This window comes from Myxocyprinus asiaticus, chromosome 11 (assembly GCF_019703515.2).
Source record: "Myxocyprinus asiaticus isolate MX2 ecotype Aquarium Trade chromosome 11, UBuf_Myxa_2, whole genome shotgun sequence".
In the NCBI taxonomy this organism is placed as follows: Eukaryota; Metazoa; Chordata; class Actinopteri; order Cypriniformes; family Catostomidae; genus Myxocyprinus; species Myxocyprinus asiaticus.
In genome coordinates, this window is record NC_059354.1 from 47,472,501 (window position 1) to 47,493,776 (window position 21,276).

At 36.5% G+C, this 21,276-nt stretch overlaps 2 protein-coding genes across 4 annotated transcripts in view; one reads left to right on the forward strand and one right to left on the reverse strand.

The window, feature by feature from the left end:
• The window catches only part of LOC127448407 (cysteine/serine-rich nuclear protein 3-like), a 77,155-nt gene extending 73,669 nt beyond the window's left edge, over positions 1-3,486 (forward strand). For both annotated transcript variants that reach the window (XM_051710904.1, XM_051710903.1), the window contains one exon: positions 1-3,486. This exon is cut by the window's left edge and continues 919 nt beyond it. In XM_051710904.1, coding sequence (XP_051566864.1) covers positions 1-206 — 206 coding nt within the window. In that variant the 3' untranslated portion in view covers positions 207-3,486.
• Positions 3,487-3,650: 164 nt separating this feature from the next.
• galnt3 (UDP-N-acetyl-alpha-D-galactosamine:polypeptide N-acetylgalactosaminyltransferase 3 (GalNAc-T3)) overlaps positions 3,651-21,276 on the reverse strand; it is a 30,272-nt gene continuing 12,646 nt past the window's right edge. For both annotated transcript variants that reach the window (XM_051710906.1, XM_051710907.1), the window contains exons 4-11: positions 20,376-20,525; positions 18,647-18,881; positions 18,009-18,126; positions 17,214-17,414; positions 12,089-12,220; positions 11,231-11,332; positions 8,893-9,045; positions 3,651-6,182 (exon numbers count right to left, since the gene is read on the reverse strand). In XM_051710906.1, the coding sequence (XP_051566866.1) occupies positions 6,069-6,182; positions 8,893-9,045; positions 11,231-11,332; positions 12,089-12,220; positions 17,214-17,414; positions 18,009-18,126; positions 18,647-18,881; positions 20,376-20,525 (1,205 nt within the window). In that variant the 3' untranslated portion in view covers positions 3,651-6,068. The remainder of the gene's footprint in view (positions 6,183-8,892; positions 9,046-11,230; positions 11,333-12,088; positions 12,221-17,213; positions 17,415-18,008; positions 18,127-18,646; positions 18,882-20,375; positions 20,526-21,276) is intronic.

Sequence of the window (21,276 nt, forward strand, 5' to 3'; positions counted from 1 at the left end):
TCAGCCAATCGGGAGAGCTGAGCCCGATGAAATTCCCAAACTATCTGAGCAACAACAATACACAGGATGGCTACATCACCAATGGGAACTGCTACGTTGCTGAACAGCCAAAGGAGATGCCTCACAATCTTCCTGACATTTCGCTAACGGACAATGTGAAAGGACCGACTTTACAGGATGCTTTCGCAGAGCCTACCCCAGTTTAAGTTTGAGACGTTTGATTCAAAGTGTGGTGAGATTATAAAAGTAGCCTTTAATTCTGCACACCGTTGTTTCAGTTTGAAAAATGTATTCTAACTTTGGCGAGGCGGATCCATAAATATGTATTTTTACTGGAATTTTGAAAGAACAAAACAGTTTAAGCTGCAAATTCCAAATGTACAGCAGAAATGATCAGCTTTATGGCCGAAATATACTCTATGCAAATATGCGAACGCAGACATTTCTATTGTGTTCCGAAATGCATTGGAACAGAATTCATAACGCAATGCACATGCATTGTATTCTTAGCACTGCCACAAGGGGCGCTACACTGTAGCTGGCATTTGCATAAACTCTCTTATACTACAGTCAAGTTTCTATTTCATGTCAACTACTATCAACAACGGTTTGAAGAGAATCTTGCTAAACAAGTTAGTTAAACTGATGCCTCGTTTATAGCTAGCTAGCTAGCTAATAATAACACAGCTAGTTTAAAGGCACAGAAATTTTAAGACAACTCTTTGTTACTGTCAAAGTAACAAAAAACCGGGACCGTGCACTTGCAATGCTGGCAAAGCGTTTATGTATTTGAGTAAAGTATATTTCTGGCCTTATGCTAACGCAGAGTTCTTGTAATTTCAAAAGTTCTAGTTTTGAGAAGAAATGTGGATAGAACTTTTCTATGTATCCGTGTCAGTGTTGCAAAAAAGAAAACAGAAAAAATAGATCGTTGCTGTTTGTGTTCTGAAGTAAGTGTATATCTAAATGTTTGATAAAAGCATGTTTTTTTCTTTGTTTTTTGCATTCATTGCTGGTTTATGGTTTTGTAAGAGTTCGATGTACTGTAAAAGAGAAAATACTGTGTTTCGTACACGTATATCATGCTTTTCAAGAGTTAGTAAAAGCATGAAAATGGCTCTTAAAAGATGTGCTGATCATTTGCCTTTCGTTTACAAAACCAAAATCATAATTTTTATGTTGTGAACACGATACATTTTGTGAACGTAACTGCACTTTTCCATTGGCTGATGTTACACAACCATAACCAATAATTTCCTGAGCACTGAGGGGGGCGGGGCTATCTGGTACCGTGTCATGACAGTGGCTATGTTCAGAATAGCATGCTACCATACTGCAATTGGTATTGCTTCAGTTTACTTACATTTGTTAAAATGTGCAGTATACAGTTCAACCTTTATTATTTAATCATTTTCATAGGATGATAACTGGACCCGACTCTAATGCAATGTGACCTCCATACTACAGTTTGAACTGTGAAATAATAACTACAGAATATTATATAATAGCATGCAGAACAAATTTATAAAGAGTTGTAAGGAAAGGAATACTAGCCTAGTACTTACTGAATATGGCACATATTGGCAAAAATGTGTAGAATTAATAAAAATAGTATGGTAAAACGATATTCCGAACATAGCCTTTGATCTTATGTTTTTATAACATATTTCCACGTTTTTAATGGAGACATTAAGTGTTTTTCCATGACGTTATTATTATCAGAAAACTATAGTACAGTATATCACTATCTGAATTTGCTTTAAAAAGGCAGAGAGTAGATAGAAAATTAGTTAGATGACAGATATCACTTTTTAGACCAGATTAAGATGAAAATGGTCAACTCAGAACTCTCTGTCTTGTAAAATGCTGAAATACCGAAGTCTTGCATTATCTTTGGGATTATACAGGGATTTGTGATGAAATGCACTTTGACGCATTCCATTTCAATCAGGTGAAGATGATTTTTAAAAGTGTGACAAAGAATGAAACTCTAGATGACAAAATATCTAAGAGTTGTAAAGGGTCGTAAGTAAAAATGTATTGCACAAATAATAGTGTTGAATGGATGGAGGCCAGAAAGATGAACGGATTTTTTCCACAAGTTACAGCGCAAAATATTTTATGGCATGACATTTGTTTTCCCAGCTAATATGTGGAAATATTCTTTCTGTAATTGTGCTGAAGATTTGGGAAAATACTAATAATTCTTGTCATAGTGATTTAATTTACAAATGAACTATGGCTGAGCAAATCATTCTGAATAGTAATTTGTTAAGTGCAATAGTTTACACAGTGGCTAATATTCATTTCACATATTTGTTTGAACCCAGTTAAAGGGACACCCAAAAATGACAATTCTGTCATCATTTACACACCCTTATGTTGTTCTGTACACAAAGCTCTTGTGTGGCTTCAGAAAACCTGCAACATAGTGCACAGGTTATCTTCAGAAATTCTACTTTTGTGGTTTGGAATAATATGAGGGTGAGTAAAGAATGACAGAATTTTCCGTTTTGTGTGAACAATCTCTAATATTTAACGCACAAACATTATGATGTATCTGTCAGTTTGTTTATCCTCTTAAAGGAAAGAGAGTCATTTTCTAATGGAGAATGTCTCTCAATAAGCTTGAGACAGGACAATCAAATGCCTTTTGTGTCATCAACATAGTACCGTGACCTTGTGGGGTGGGACTGAAATGATCAAATCTTTAAAGGTGAAGTGTGTCACTTTAAGATGTTCTCTTCTACCCCAGCTTAATGCGGCTGATTTCCCCAACAATTTTAAGATTGAATCTGGTGGACTATAAAACTGCCAAAAATAAAAAATCCCACGGACTTACATTGAAGGGGGGACCAGAGCCACATCTAGGGACCAGAACACCTTAGCAACACCCTAGCAACCACCAACAACACCCTCGCCTCGTATAAGGGTGGCGAGTTTTGCACGGGCATGTTTGATGCCACAGTGGTGCAGCAATAACACACTTCACCTTTAAAGATTAAACGTGTTCTTAAATTAAGGGAGAAGATCATGTGTTTTCAAATGATTGAAAATACTGATTCTAGAAGGATACAATTTGGTGGGCAGCAGCATTGAAACACTGCCTTAGCTTAAGTAAGCTATGTTTTACTTAAAAACGTGAACGCCTTCATTTTGTTGCCATTGTGTCTGATTATAAGAGGTCAAATTAACAGTTTGTTTTGCCTTTTAGGATTTATTTTCTGTATTTTGATTCAGATTTGTTTCAATTCACCTCTTATATACACCATGCTGGTACAAGAAACCTCATTCTTTGATGAATTATGGGATATAAAATACAAGTGTATAGATCTATCTATAGTGGTGCCGGATTCGTCATGTCATGTTACCAGTTAGATTCTCCTCATTCTGTTTTCAGTATTTGTAATAAATGATCTATTATAATGTGTATTTATTGTGCGTTCCTTAAAAGGTATGTATTGAATAAAAAGTTTCTTTGTTAAAGAGGTCCTTGTCATGTAATGACTATCCAATTAGAAACATTTGTTACGATAATTTCTGATGCTGGCTTGACAAAGCTTTGTCTAAAGGCAACAAAAAAGCAGACAGACAGACAGACAGACAGATAAATAGATCTAATAAAAGTTACCAAAATAATGGGTAACCCTTAGAAACTTTCCTGTAATTCTGAAATACACTCTCACACAATATAAGCAGGGACAGTTAATCAGCATCAATTCATGCCAGTGTAACAGTAGTTTATAAATGAAATTCAGTTTTGTAAACCTGTTTTATCAATTTAAACATTGGCAATATGTCTTTTATCCGTTGCTTTGTTCATTCAGTTCTGTAGTTCAATATTCTGAGGGCAGATGCTTGTATTATAGCGCCCCCTTCTGCCAGTCTGTGCCATTTACTGTATGGCCAATAGAGTTGTTGCACTAGCCCATGACACAGATAATGACCATGTATACAACCTTATCAAATATTTAAGAGACTCAACAGCAAACTACACAAAAATCCTATAAAACATAAGATATTTCAATTGGTGACATAAAAAAATTATCTGATGGCTCAAAACATAATAAAAACATCCCCTTAGTAATTCATCATAAAAAGGTCTGACCAAGAACCTGTTTGTGAGAGGGGTCATCCCTTATATGCAGTGTATTTTCATGTCCAAATAATCTTAATATTTTGGATAAAATATTAAACTATTCAACCATCTTTAAAGATGAATATTATATTTTATTATATTTGCAAAAAATGCAAACATGGGGTAAGTTTTAAATAAGTTCAAACTAATAAAAAATGTATGGTTATTTTTAAGATTTACGCTATTAAATTTCATTAAAAAAAAAAAAAAAATCATTGAGTTGTAATCATCAAAATTAAATTAATAAAACACACACACACACACATATATATATTATTATATATATTATTATTATTATTATTATTATATTTTAAAAATATTTTTTTTATTGAAATATGCAAACCTAAAAAAAAAAGTTTTTTTTTTTTTTTTTGAGTGCACTACTTTGGTTTTCAGTGTTTTGCTTGCCATCCACTAACTACTAACATAAAAAATGAATTATAAGGATTTTTCTTTTCTTTTTTTTCTTTCAGTAATCAAAATATTTCAAAGGTTTATTTTATAGAAATACCTTCTTAAAATAAAAGACAAACATGTATTTTATTTTTTTTAAACCGAAAAAAAGAGATGAAATAGTACTGCGTAACAGGAATGACCCAGCAGATCGTATCATTACGCATAAAGCAAGAAAAGAAAAAGAAAAAACACGGTGAAAAGGGAATACAAAACATACTTTCAAGAAGTCTTTGGTGTTTTACAATTTGCATGATGCATAGCAGAAATATCTGAAGAATCTGTTCAGGCCTCTTCATCTTGTTAAACATTCATAGTCTGAATTTCACATTTGAAATTGCAGCTAATATAGAGTGCCATTGTGATAGACTTTACTGGGCAAAATTCTTGTCCAGTAACAAATGTAGAAACGCAGTGGATACAGATATGGAAGTCTTTCTGATAAAAAAGGAATATAATAGAGATAAAGATACAAGTATAAAACTTCACTTGAATGCACTTTTATGAGCACCCACCCACAAGGTACCTTGGCCCCTACAGTATGTACTTTATACTATATATACCCTACTGTAAATACTGGAATGTTCATGCATGCACCATTTTTTATTTTTTTTTATTTTTTGGTCCTTTAGATTATTCCAGCAGCAATATTTTCCATGTACAAAAATAAATTAAAGTTCTCTCTCTGCCAAACAGGAGACTTTGTTGTGTAGTATGTGTGTGTGCAGGGTCCAAAATTAAAACTCGCCAAGTAGAGTAAAAGATTTGCTTTGGGAAGTGAATAATTCAGTTACCTGTCAATTGACCTTTAACTTTATTAGGAACTGTGAGAGTACACCTGACCCTCGCTGATAAAAGTGACATGTGCAATTTAAAGACAAAATCCATCACAACTTTTTCTAAGTGGAATTTTTTTTTTTTAAAAGGTTCATTAAAAAGAATCAGTTCATAAAGAATCATTTGTTTGCGAATCAGACTACACTGGTTTGCGTGCGACCAGCGATGGCAACGCAAAATAAATACTTTTTGTCTATTGGTATTTATTTTGTGGCACCCAGTCTTCTTCTCTCATCACATTCAATTCAGATCACAAGCTTACAACCTAAACAGCATTTCTTATGTAGAAATATACTGTGCTAAATATCGGTGCAGAAAACACTGTTTAAGTATTTCAGTATTTCAGTACTGTCCATCCATATCGGTGATGAATGCACATGTTCAAGAACCATTAACAAAACCAAATACAGGAAGAAAAAAAACCAGTTCAGGTTTTCGATTCCTTTTCTAGTCACAAATGTGTAAGGAAAAAACAGCTCTATAATTCTGCAATCATAAGAATTTTTTTTGTTGTTGTTTTTTTTTAAATACAGAAATATTTATGGAAGGTAAATTTTCACTCGTCATTGGCAGCTGTGGCAAAAAGCTAATTTTGGACCCTGTGATTTTGTGTGTGTGTGTGTCTCAGTGGTCCCTGTGCTCAGGTGAAGAGCCAGAGTTGGTATTTGTCAGCTGGATTGCAGGACACTAGATAGGGCTTCTCGTGTCGAGCAGTCAAACACTGTTTTGAGCCCTTGTTATAGAACAGCTGATCCTGCAAAGGGAATAAAATAACAGGGCAAGATCTATCAGCACTGTAGACTCCAGCCAAATAACAAAAGCAAACGTCAGAAAGAATTAGACAGTGAGCCATGCACTACAACTGAAGCTGGGAGAAGATTCATTACTCTCTTTGTCTATGTCCTTTTATATGTGCTTCAGTTTAGCGAGCCCAAAAATTATACGTTTGACTTTACACAGACAAAACTGACAGGCTCTATTCCAAAACCTAGAGAGTTGCCTATGTAGGCAGCATTTTAAGGCATCTTATTACACTGCGCTCTGGAATACTTGATTCTGATTGGTCAATGGCGCCATCTAGCAGTCTGATCTCTGAGTAACAACCACGCAACAGAACAGATCAGGTATTGCGAGTCATCTTTCCTGCTTCTCAGATCACTGTGCGATCTCTAGAAGTAAGCTAATATGACTTTCTTTTAAGACAAAGGGAGAAATTGTGAAAAATATGTGTGATCAGTGATGTCACTCAGTGGCAGTTTATGGTGACCACCTCTTCAAGCTTCAAAAGGATGCAAAAGTATAATTCAGAAGTCTAAGAAATTATTCCATGAGACTCATGATTTTTATGAAAGCATACAATAAGGTTTGGTGAGAAACAAACTGAAATCTAACGTATTATTTAATTAAACTCTTGACCGACTGTTGATCTCCCCTGCGCATTCATGACAGGGCACGAGAGCAGCAGTTTCTGGGGCGTTCAAGCAAAAACAGACTGATGACAGATATACACTGGTGGCCAAACATTTGGAATAATGTACAGATTTTGCTCTTATGGAAAGAAATTGGTACTTTTATTCACCAAAGTGGCATTCAACTGATCACAATGTATAGTCAGGACATTAATAATGTGAAACATTACTATAACAATTTGAAAAAAAAAAATTCTTAAACTACTTCAAAGAGTTCTCATCAAAAAAATTCTCCACGTGCAGCAATGACAGCTTTGCAGATCCTTGGCATTCCAGCTGTCAGTTTGTCCAGATACTCAGGTGACATTTCACCCCACACTTCCTGTAGCACTTGCCATAGATGTGACTGTCTTGTCGGGCACTTCTCACACACCTTACAGTCTAGCTGATCCCACAAAAGCTCAATGGGGTTAAGATCCATAACACTCTTTTCCAATTATCTGTTGTCCAATGTCTGTGTTTCTTTGCCCACTCTAACCTTTTATTTTTTTGCCATTTTTGACCTAATATTGACCTTAAGACATGCCAGTCTATTGCATACTGTGGCAACTCAAAAACAAACACAAAGACAATGTTAAGCTTCATTTAATGAACCAAACAGCTTTCAGCTGTGTTTGATATAATGGCAAGTGATTGTCTAGTATCAAATGATCAATTTAGCATGATTACTCCAGGATAAGGTGTTGGAGTGATGGCTGCTGTCTAGATTTGATCAAAAATGACTTTTTTCAAATAGTGATGGTGCTGTTTTTTACATCAGTAATGTCCTGATTATACTTTGTGATCAGTTGAATGCCACTTTGGTTAATTAAAGAACCAATTTCTTTCCATAAGAGCAAAATCTGTACATTATTCCAAACTTTTGGCCACCAGTGTACGCCTTAATTTAGCAGTTTAAATATTGCATGCTTTTGTATATTACACATTTTTTAATTATTGTATTTAAATTCATTACATCTGTAACAATTTTATTCCATATTTTAGCTGGCGGCGAATGTCCCGTATTAAAGGCTTTGTGTCCTGTATTGAAGCAGAAAAAAGCACAAACATCTCGTATTTGTGTGGCCATTAAAATCAAACGTGATTCGAATCTCCTGTGCAATTCGCTATTTGTATGATATAACAGGTCTGTTCCAAAACCTAGTGAGCATCCTCTGGAGGCAGCATTTTAAGGCATCATAGGCGTGCTCCTGACGCGAAGGTTGTTCCAAAAGGTAGGTATCTCAATAATGCTGCCTCTTAAGATATCTCGTTTTGGCCAAATTTGAAGGTAGCATCGGATGTATCCACCAGAATGCACCGTGATGAGCTCAGCAGAAAATTAAATCCAATATGGCGGACGAAGCGAGAGAAATTTAGATTATAAATATCCTTAAAATCCATTAAATAATTAAAAGTATCGATAAATAACAGCTTAATATGACAGAAAACCATTTTTTTTACCCAAAATGTGTGTGTGTGTGTCTTGCGTATTTATGCTCATTAGAGGATCGCGTAGTTTCTCTTGCATCACTTGTACTGAAATCAGTTGCAAATTGAGTCTCAGGCACTGCGCCTGAGGAGCGCTATTTGAACGATGCGCTGAGCTACTGCCTATGTAGGGCGTTGCAAATCGCTCTCTTATGAGGCATCATTTCAGTAAGGATGCTGCCATAGAAGACAGCTACCTACTTAGGCAGGAGACAGCGAGGCAGCTCAATATGTTTTGGAACAGACCCAACGAGCTGCTGCCTTGGTCACTTGTGAGGATCCATGATAATAAGGGTGCTGCCTTAGAAGGCATCTCACCAAGTTTCGGAACAGAGTCATTGATTTTGCAAATCAATCTTTGGGTTTTTCAAAAATTAAATAAACCAACAAGCACAACAGTAGACAAGACTCTGAAGATGATAAAAAGAGTTGTGTTTTAAGCAAAGATCAGAGTCTTCTGAAGAAGAGAGAAAGAAAGAGAGAGAGAGAGAGAGAACTCCACATGGCCTTTAAATGTTGCTGTACCTCTCTCAGCTCCCATTTCTGCTGAGGTCCCGTCATGGTGTTGTGACCTTTATACTGGCACTCCTCTAATTTTACGATTCCATCCGTCGCGTGCAGACACAGCTCCTTCTGAATGTTGTGTCGTATCTCATGATGGGTCGAATACTCAAAATACTGTATGATCAGAGAAGAGAGATGACCTTCACCAGAGGAAAAAACACCTCATTAAACAGATAACAACATTTGCACAGACATTCCTGAGAGCTACTGGCAAACATACAAAGGAAACTAATTAAAAATATAATTGAGAAGCAACTGAAACGGTCAAGAAATCATACTGGCCACGCACACAATGCAAAGTTTCGGGAGTGACAATCGCATTTACTGTACATGCGGGAGTGAATCCCCTAAATTATCGTTCTCTGCCTGTACGAAATACAGGAGTTGGGGGCCATTTAGACTGACTTGCGTCCTTGGCGCAACAAATGGCCCAGAATGCAGGTGTATTGGGACATGTTTTAATTAACTTTACACAGTATCTTAAAACGTGGCACTTCTGTATGAGACGTTGATAAAAAATAAATACATTTAAAAAAACAGCGAGACGTGGCACAATGGTCAAAGATGTCCATCTAGCGCATGTTTACAAAGAAAAACTATTAAAAAAACAACGCAGATAAAAATGCAATCAATGTGAACATGGTGATAAAAGAACATTGTCAAAGACTGATACACAAGAGCATGATGGAACTAGAAAAATCTATATTCAATATAGAAATTTCCATGACTTTTAAAGAGCACCTATTATGGTTTTTAAACATGCCTAATTTTGTTTTAAAGGTCTCATACAATAGATTTACATGCATCCAAGTTCAAAAAACACGTTCATTTGCTCAATTTAAATTGCAGCATTACCTTTTTTTCCCCAGTGTCAAAAACGACTCGTTCAGTGATCCATTCTAAAGGATTCATTCTAAACTCCTCCTTTCAGAGAGCCTACTCTGCTCTGATTGGTCAGATGTCCCAGTCTGTTGTGATTGGTCTACCGCTTAGTGTAGTGTTTGAGGGCGGGTCAAAGCTGTTCGCGAGCAGCCAATGAAAACCGGGTTTTTTGTTACCAAATTACGTAGGTTACTACAGGAAGTAAGTCTGGAATTACTAACGACTCGTTTCAGATGTTCAGAATCGGTTCTTTCTTTTGGGAGTCAATAGCTCCATTTGTCGTGCACTTTGATTTTTGAAACTTTGCAGACTTTTTTACATTCACAAACAGCTATATAACACACTACATGAAAGGTAATATTTGAAAAACCATAATAGATGCTCTTTAAAATTGTATTCAAATATAAATTTGAAATGAACAAAATACTAGGCTATTACTGAACCACTACATACAAAAAAATCGGAGTTCAAAACTGCCTTCTTGCCTAACCCCAAGTCTCTGCAGTAAGCCATTTTTCATTCAGAGCTGTCGGGTTAAATTTGGCTGGAAATTTCAGGCGTGTTTGTGGGTGTGGGTGTCTATGCCATGTTTTTAAACTAAAAATAAAAATGGTCCAGCTGCAGATATGCTTCCTTGCTCAGATAACATATTTTCATAAATAAAAGACAAAACAGTGTTTCTCTAACTTGCAGTTTTTTTTCTTCTTTTTTCTTTTTTTTTTTTCACCCAGTTTGGAACGCCCAATTCCCAGTGCGCTTTTAAGTCCTTGTGGTGGCGTAGTGATTCCCTTCAATCCGGGTGGTGGAGGGTGAATCCCAGTTGTCTCCGTGTCTGAGACCGTCAACCCACGCATCTTATCACGTGGCTTGTTGAGCGCGTTGCCACGGAGACATAGCGCATGCGGAGGCTTCACGCCATCCACTGCGGCATCCGCGCTCAACTCACCATGCGCCCCACCGAGAACGAACCACATTATAGCGACCACGAGGAGGTTACCCCATGTGACTCTACCCACCCTAGCAACCGGGCCAATTTGGTTGCTTTGGAGACCTGGCTGGAGTCACTCAGCATACCCTGGGATTTGAACTAGCGAACTCCAGGTGTGGTAGCCAGCGTCATTTACCACTGCGCTACCCCGGCCCCTCTAACTTGCAGTTTTATGTTTCAGCCACAGATGATGATAGAGAACTCAGAATTCCGCAGTGTACCTTTTATTTATGTCCACGACGTTTTCCAAACCTGGAAAACACAAGTTAAAAATGTCCTGATATTTCCAGGTTTACCCTGACCGTGGCCACTGATGTAAATGTTAAATATGGAAAGTTTCCAAATCTTAAATAAATAAGAGTCCTATAAATGTCCATTTATCGATTCACTTGATTCATTTACAGGTCACACTGTTCGCTCTGGCAGTACCTGGTTTCCTCCCATCCCGTGGCAGGGGTACATGATCAGAGGCTTCCCTCCCTCATTATTCTCTCCAGCATCCAAACAGGCCTCCTTCCCCACGCTCTTTATCTGAAGAGAGACAAGGAATGTGAAATGGTTTGAGAGAAGAAAACAAAACAGAGCGGGAGAGATGATGGAGGAAATGGGATGGATTGTGGCATCGTAACATGAAAGTAATAAAACACGGAGGCTTGCGCTCTCCAAGATCAGCTGCATGGTGGGAAACCATGGTGTAAATACACCTTTATTCGTCATCAGAACACAAATAATGAGGATCTCAATTAGCGTCACAGCATTCCACTAAATGTAGAATGTTAATGGACAGTCTAAATGTAGAGTAAATAGAAGAAAAACACTATTTCTATTTCATTTCTATGTCTAAGTTGAAAACATGGTGGACAGTAGCATTTAAATACACACAAGACATGTATACTTAACAGGGATTTCTGCCCAGGGGCTTAATGGTTCAGTGAATCATAAATTTACATGAACCATCTGAACAAACTGATTCACTAAAATGAATCAGACTTTCAGACTGTTATAGAGGAAAATATAAAGGAGTGTATTTTTTTTTTTTCAAACTCGCTCGGCTGCAAAGCTGTATGCACAATACAACATCTAAGAAAATGTCTAAACAAAAAATATATTTTTTTTCACATTTTACACACTTACTTTTACTGCAAATGCCTCCATAATTTCAAAGCAGCTGAGCTATTATCACAATACTGAAAAATGTAGTTGAGTTAGTGCTGATGCTTCTTTTAGGTAGTTACTCCTTAACACTGCTCCCAGTGCGCACGCACACACACGCACGCACACACTCACCGCGCCAAACTGCAGGGGATTAAGATCGGGCATGAAGACCTCCGGATAGACGTTCTTCAAATACCAGGAAAAGTTCTTACACTGAAGCTTTTCCCGGAGATCTACACGCTTGGAGACATCTCCAAACGAACGCTGTGGAGAAACAGAGAGAGAGATGGTTGTCTCATTAAATAAACTGCTTTGAATCTCATATTGAAACTGAGTCACCACTTTAAAGATGTCTGACTGTGGTTATGATCCAGCAGCAGGTTTTGGCTACACATATGCAGAATCTTGAGGGTTTCTGTGGTTTATGACGCAGAAGACCAGCAGCAAGACGCCTTCAGAAGTAGGTTTATACTTCTGCATGGCTACAGCAGTTACGGTAATATCTGAGGTAGTGTCGCATTTTCTCCAAGGTTATTTTAAGATCGATGCATCATATCACAATGTATTGGACTCTGTTTAATCATGAGCACCTGATGGTTTTATATTCCATTTATGTTTCATGATGTTAAAAGCAAAAACGTGATTAAAACATGATGTTGAATAAATACTTTTCAATACATAATTTACATTGCTTTTGTTTATTTATGAAATTTATAACTACTTCAGGAATGATGGCATTTTCTCTAAATACACTAGTTAAGACGCAGACACACCAGTGCATGCAAACACCCATGCTGGCCACTAAAAACCGGCAAAAATCCAGGCATAATCAGTATGTATAAAATAACTGCTGGGTGGCACATAACTGTTTATTTTGTTTTTTGTTTTTAAATAAGCAAACTGATTATACAAGAATAATGTTGCATAATAGTCTCACATAGCTAGACACTTGACTAACAAAAAGTCTGTTGCACATTGCAGCTTATTCTGCCAAAAGCTGCCCACTTACACAGAAAGAGACTTTATGACTGATATGAAATGCAAACAACCACAGTTTGCTTAGTTTATGGGTGGGTTTATCTGAAATAGATTACAGCACAATAATAGACTGGTGTCTAGGAAAATGTGTATAGATTTTTTTGTCCATCCAAAAGTAATAAATACTGATTATTTCACAGACATCATTTAAAAACACAGAGACATGTACAGTTACTGTTAGTGGATATCTATTTACTTGCAGGTTAGTGGCATTAGTTCTTTTTCAATCCGGGACCTTTAAAACTTTCATTTGTTTCCAGGCAGACTGATTAATAAAAATAAAAAAATAAAAAACAGATTGGAACTGGTTGGAATGCATTTGTGCACTGAAAAAGCTGGACACAGCTCAATGAAGTTCTTTTCACATAGTGTCCAAGAAACGCAAGGCTCCTTGTGCGTAATGAAAACAGTAAGACGCGGCGCAATGGTCAAATCATTAATTAATTATTTTTTTTAAATTTTATTTATTTATCACACATTATACATTTGCACATATACAGTGAAATTCTTTTTTTTCCCCACATATCCCAGCTACGCTGGGGTCAGAGTGCAGGGTCAGCCCTGATACGGCGCCCCTGGAGCAGATAGGGTCAAGGGCCTTGCTCAAGGGCCCAACAGTGGAATCATGGCAGTGTTGGGGCTTGAACCCCTGACCATCTAGTCAGTAATCCAGAGCCTTAACCGCCAAGCCACCACTGCCCCTGCAAGCCACCACTGCCCCAAATCTGTCCATCTAGCACATAATTCACATAGAAACACAGTGCAGTTGAACACAAAAATGAATTAGGTGAGATGGCCCCTTATTCTGTACCAAACTTTATATGAGTTTTTAAATGCTACTTATTTCGTCAGACAGCCACAAACAGGCTCCATTTCCCAAAGCTTAAAAACGTGACGAGGTCACCGCGCATCACAGCACTCTGTCTTCTGTTAACCTTAACCAGAAAAGACATGCATCCTTACGCTTTACATTACGTAACTGGGGCTGACAACCATACAGTTGTACAAATATCCTCCATGAGAGTGTATTAAAGCTTAGCCAATGGGAGCTAGACAAATAATAAAATAACTACATAAAAAAAAATTCTATTTATCTTAAAATTCAGCACTAGCACTGACAGCTTCTGCATAAGGAGTGTAAAAATGTTCTGTGGGTGAGTAAATATACTATGAAAAATACCCTTCACCGCTGCTGACATTTCATTGTTTTCTCATCCTCAAATACAATTCATTGTTTCCACGTGTAAGATTTTGCAAACATTTGAACAGAAAACGGTGAAAAAAAATAAATAAATAGAAAATGTGTATAGACCCCCGATTCAGAATTTCTGTCCATCCAAAGTAATAAGTACCAATCATTTCACAGACAAAAACAATTTTTCTTGTGGATATCTAAATTTACTTGCTATTAGTGATGTCAAAAGTACCGGTACTTCTGTACCAATTCTGAGGAGTTCTGAGTTCTGACTAAAATAAAAAAAGATGTAATGATTCCAGTGTATCTGCAGTACCAGTAGTACCGAGCACTGACTCAATTCGGTCCCTGCACACTGTCTGACTAACAGACGGCTGCTTTCAATTGATTACACGCTCATTTGAGCATGTGTTCTGTGACTTCTTTACAATGAAAAGGACAATTAATCAAATTAAAATTGGGATATGTCCTAGTGCGATTATTAAACCGTAAATGGATGTGATTTAATTAAATATACAGTCTGCATGTACTGCACACTGCAAAGTGAATGTGTGAGGCTGCTCATATGCTCAAAACACTGCTTATTGCTTAGGTAACACTTTATAATAATGGTCCATCATAAACAGGCAATTATGCAGGAATTAATGCAGGATTAATGAGTAGTACTACATTAAAACTTTAGCTACTACTTTTAACTAATATTAACCAATCAGTAATTAATAGTGAACTGATGACTGAGGTAGTTCACTGTTAGGTAATCAATAATTAATTTTCCTCATTGAGAACTATTAACTAACTATGGCTAATTTAAAATAACTAATTATTAATTACTAATCAAAACATTAACGTGTCTAAAATGTGAATGATTATGTTTTTGTTGTGAACAAGATCATGCATGGGTTCTTTCTTTTTGGGAATTAATTTATGAATGTAACAGGTCACTAAATCAAGGCTACAGTCTGGTAGGGTATCATAGTCAAGGATGTAACCACATATTCAGGATTGATGGGGACCAAATGTAATAATGTGATAATGAACCATGGAAAAAACCCATATCAGTAGACCAATTTTCATAATGGGGAATGTCCCCCTCAGTGTCTATGGTGGTTACGGCCATGATCATCTTCAGCTTACCTTACAGAAATATAGGGATGTATGTACCCAACATGTGTATTCCTTAGGATATCCTTGTGGTAACACTTGACTCATTACTTATGGGTTACCAAAATTATTTTAAAAAGACCTCCAGCAATATCAAACCTGCTGAAGTTAATAATTTGTAATGAACAGAAGAGATATCCCAAGGAATACACATGTTGGGCACATACATCTGTAAGCTGACTAACATACTCAACCAGACACTGTAGCCATGATTTAGAGAGCTGTTATGATCATAAATTAATTCCCACAAAGAAAGAACCCATGCATGATCATGTTCACAATAAAAACATAATCATTCACATTTTAGACACGTTAATGTATTGATTAGTAATTAATTAGTAGTTATTTTAAATTAGCCATAGTTAGTTAATAGTTCTCAATGAGGAAAATCAAATTCAGTAATTACTGATTAACTAACAGTGAACTACCTCAGTCATCAGTTCACTATTACTTACTGATTGGTTAATCATGCTTCCATATTAGTTAATAGTAGTAACTAAAGTGTTAATGTAGTACTACTCATTAATCCTGCATTAATTCCTGCATAGTTACCTATTAATGATGGACCATTATTATAAAGTGTTACCATTGCTTATTGTTGTAGATAACATACAGAGCGCTCATTCACTGTGTGCAGCGCCTGCAAACTATATCTTTATATAATTAAATCGCTGCATTTTGCACTTCAATTATCACAGCAGGCCCAGACGGAACCTGCACGCACAGAACTCCAAAGAAAACTCGGCAGATTTCCGCAGAATTGTGAAATCTGTCATAAAAGTTCTACGCATTCCCCATCCCTTGCATGTTTGTTTATTGAAGATTTTGGCTAATTTAATTATACTTTTAGCTACCAATAAGAGTGTAATACTCTCAATACATTTTGCTATGTTTCAGGCCTGCCGATCACTTATCCGGAGGTGTGAAGCTACCGGTAAAAAAAAAGAAACGGAAAAGCCTTCACATTAAAATAAAAGTTCGATTCAAGATAAAAGCTCAACGCATGACATTTAAGAAATGTACTACTAATGTTTAGTAAAATGTCATTTATTATTATTAATATGATTATTATTATGATTATTATTATGTTGAACCTATATCTCACAAGCAAGAGTGCTGTTGTACTGAACAGGATTTTCCAGTAATGTTTTATAATGAGATGCTCTGTTGTGCTGCTCTTTATTTGACAAAAATAAGACCAATCTTGTGTTTAGCTTCTGTTGTGAGGATCTTTACTAAAGCACTTCATTTGATAAAAAAAAATGCAATGGTTTGTTTAAAAGTAACTGTTCTATTTTTATTTGATTAAATTTTGGATTCTTTTAATTAGACACAATTTTGATAATGAAATCAAAATAAACTTTAGAGCATGGAATTTAGAAAAAATAAAACTGATTTCATAGGGTCCTACCTAAAAAAACTTGTAGCAAAATTTACTTATTTGAGAAACACTCAAAGGAAATATGCTATTATTTTAATTTATTATTTACATTGAAATGTAACATTTTAATAGGCTAAAGGAGTGTGTTCAATAGCATATTACCTATTTATTCTGTGGTATAGAAATTGGTATCGGGAATCATGAAATTCTATTCTATTCTATTCTATCAACACTACTTGATCCTAAGTGCCTCAAACAAAACTCTTTCAAAGATCTGATAACATTAACCTTGCATCAAGCTTTTGCAAATACTAAGTGCTTTCCAGTTGTGTGTGCAACGAGTTGAAAATCATTTCTGTAGTATTCAACATTATGTCACAGATGCCATCGTGTTTAATTCCAGTTTATCTTGCACTGAACCTGGAACATTCCTCTAAGATGAAGAAAATCATCACGGTTTCAGTTAAATATATTTTTGTTACCTCTTTGGCGATCTGAGCGGCCTGCTGGTTTCTCCTGTAGAAGATCTCTTTATAATCATCCATCCAGACCTCGGCCAGTCGCACCTGGTTGCGAGCGATCACCTGTGTGCCTTTGGGGAAGGTGTGAGGGCTCTTTGTGCGGAACACATGACCAACGACAGAGCAAGGAATGATTTCCAGCTGCCCACCACACTGCCATACCTGAAGGGGGTCAGGAATGGAAAAACGTAATGTCTTTCACAAGGGAATGAACTACAATCACCTGAAGCATTGCCAATGATGTCACTGTACTGAAAACGATGGAAACTCTTGATTTAAAGTTGCTGAAGTTGCTGATTATAAGTAAAAGAATCAATATATTTTAAGTTTATTGCAAAATATTCCAATATATACAAATATATAAGTAGTTTGAGAGTGTAAGGAGAGCGACGGTTTGTTTGCCGTGATTCTCCGATTGGTGGATTTTCCCCTTCGGGATTATGGGTAGTGTAGTTCTTCACCAGGAATACTGCTTTTAAACAGTTTTTTAAAATTGAAGTTGAAATAATGTGGACTGATTGCTTCAACAGAAGCATATGCCATCGATTATCAACCTCGGAGCTTACAGTAGGTCTGTATTTAAAGGCTTATGAGTTCATGTAAAAAATTAAATCGCCTATGGAGAAAAAGATTGAGATTCTGTCCACTGTCCAAACTTTGACTGGTAGACATTCCATTTATGCTAATACTGACTAAACGGTGTTGATATACCACTGAGACAGTTGGACTGTGTGTGAGAACTGAATGTTCTCTCACCCTGAAGGACATTTCGATATTCTCTCCCCCCCAAATCTCCATTTCCTCGTCGTAGCTTCCGACGTGGTAGAAGTAATCTCTTGAAATGGAGAAGAGCCCCCCAGCAAACGTTGGCGTCCTGCAGGGGCAAATACGATTACGATATAAATTTTCCTCAAATGTTATGTTTTTCCATTAGCCACAAAATGACTGAAATGCGTTTGTGAGTGTGTGGGTAATAAACATGTTTAATGGAAAACAATGAAATCTAATGCAGTTCTGAGAGTATTGCAAAATATTTTCACTCAATCAAAGCATTTAAAGGTATAGTTTACACAAAAATTTAAATTCTGCCATTATTTAATCATTCCAATGGCATCAAACATCAATAATTCTTGTGTGTAATGTCACTGATGTCAAGCGCTTTTTGTCAAATTCGATTGTATCATTTTTGGAGCTCGGCAGTCATTTACTTTCATTGTGCGGAAAAAAGTCTGGATATTCTGCAAAACATCTCCTTTTGTGTTCCATGGAAGCCAAGACAACATAAGGGTAAGAGCCCAACACAATGACAAAATTTTCCTTTTTTGGGTGAACTATTCCTTAAATAATGAGCAAGTGGTAATTGAGATTAGTATAAATTCTGCACTTTTTCTTACTTAATAGGGTATGTCTCATCTTTGCGCCTCTGTTTCTCGTGATCGGGAAGGGTCTCCCAGCCGAAGGACAGACCCCAGTCGAAATTCCCACGGTTATGGTGCTGTCCGTATGGTGAGGGTTTCATGAACTCGAATGTGTTGAGGTCTATGGTGGTGATGTCGGGACTCACTACAGCTGTGGAGTTCTCTGCTATCCGGGCCAACAGAGGCTCAAGCCATCCGTGGAAGCATTCACCTAAAAAAACAATCATATTACACACACAAAATAACAATAATAATAATAATAATATTAGGCACAATATTAGCTTCAGTCACCATTCACTTTCATTGCATCCTTGTTCCACACAATGAAAGTCAAGGGTGACTGAAGCTAACATTCTGCCTAACATCTCAACTGGTGTTCCGCAGAAGAAAGAAGGTCATACGGGTTTGAAATGGCATGAGCTTGAGGGTGAGTAAATAATGACAGAATTTTCATTTTTGGGTGAACTGTCCCTTTAAGTCTTTGAAGTAATTCATAGGAATTACATAGAATAAGTTTTAAACACTTGTTGCACTAGTTATATTGACTTGGCTTCAAATGTAAAACAGAATAGAATCTTAAGTTAACCGGTTGAACTTGTTTGCATGTAACATTGCAACAGGAGAGCACTACAGTATAGCCCTTTTTGCGCCTGTTATTAAAGGAATTTTCCGAGTTCAATACAAGTTAAGCTCAATTGACAGCATTTGCGGCATAATTGATTACCACAAAAATGTATTTCAACTTGCCTCTACTTTTTTAAATCTGGGTTACAGTGAGTCACTTACAATGGAAGTGAATGGGTAAATGCCAATCTGTAAATGTTAAAATACTCACTGTTTCAAAAGTATAGCCACAAGATGTAAACATTATACATGTTAACCTGATTTTAGTGTGATAAAGCTACTTACTAACCGCTTTTTTGTAAAGTTATATCCAATTTTACTTTGTTGCTATGACAACATACGATTAACGATTAAACCCTAAAACAACAGTAAAAACGGCAATTTAAACAACTTTACAGCTCAAATAATACACAAGTTTCAACAGAAGAATTCATGTTAGTGCTTTTATAAAATGATAAGCTTCTCATTTCTGCCTTTAAACTCTCAAAAAAATTGGCCCCATTCACTTCCATTGTAAGAGCCTCACTGTAACCTCGATCTTTGCTTTTTTAAAGTAAAGGAGGGATGAGTCGAAATTCACTTTTGTGGAAATCAACATTATGCCACAAATGCTGTCGATTGAGCTTAACTTGTATTGAACCTGGAATATTCCTTTAACATCTATCTCGGGTGATGTGATTACGAGGGATAGGTATCACTACAGATTTCTGAATTTGATTTGATTGGGATTCATAAGCTCTCGATTCGATGTTTAGAGTAATATAAACAGAACTGTGTTCTGAACAAATATTAGTAATGTTGTTATGATGAACTGCTTACTGTTAGTTGTATAACGCCATGAATCTTTAACAAGCCTAAACTCAGACAGAATTAAAAAGCATCACATTCTTTCCAGCGGAGAACAGCTCGAACTGACCGCAGACTTGTTTGTTTTTATTAAAGGACAAACCCAATGGCGCAAGCTGGGCATTAAAGGCATTAAAGTGACTCTAGCACGTTTGAGTAAGGGTGAAAGGCTGGAAAATGTCACGCCTCTCTCATATGACTCAATGTTTTCTCATGTCAGAGTTTGGATACTCACAGTGGGCATCCAGAAAGGTGAGGGTGTCTCCTGTGGCCACAGACGCCCCGAGGAGTCGAGCAGTGATGAGACCTTTTCGCTCACGCTGGCGTACCACACGGATGATGTGCAACTGTTTCAGATACTCATCCAGTTCATCCTTTAGTCGCTCTGTGAAAGACATAGAAATGTCAGAACAGTGAGTGTGTGCTTTAGAAGTCTGCATGTGCATTTTTGAAGTCTAGTTTTTGACTACTCAAGTGCTTGAAAGGTAAATCGACCGACTTCCCTGAACTGCGCAAGCACTGCGAGGTCTGTCTGCACTATGCTTTTTAAAATTGTTGATCTACTTCACTCAACAACAAAAAATTTTTTTTGCCTATTTTTAAGATTTAGGTCTTTCAATTTCATAACAAAATTCCATCAAATTTAAATGAATTGAAATCATTTTTTTTTTTTTTTTTTTTTTTTTATAGATTACTCAATTCAATTTGATGGAATTTTGATAGGAAACTGATATGCGTAAATCTTAAAATCATTTTTGAGTGTAAGTAGATATGCATCGGATGGATGTCTTTGGTCATTCCATTGTATTTCGCAGCATAAGTGTTAAAGGAATATTCCGGGTTCAACACAAGTTAAGCTACAGCATTTGTGCCATAATATTGATTACCAAAAAAAGTTATTTCGACTCGTCCCTCCTTTTTCTTTAAAAAAAAAAAAAAAAGCAAAAATGGAGGTTACAGTGAGGCACTTACAATGGAAGTGAATGGGGCCAATTTTTGGAGTGTTTAAAGGCAGAAATGTGACGCTTACAATTTTATAAAAGCACTTACATTAATTCTTCTGTTAAAACTTGTGCATTATTTGAGCTGTAAAGTTGTTCAAATTGGCATTTTTACAGTAATTTTAGGGTTTGTTG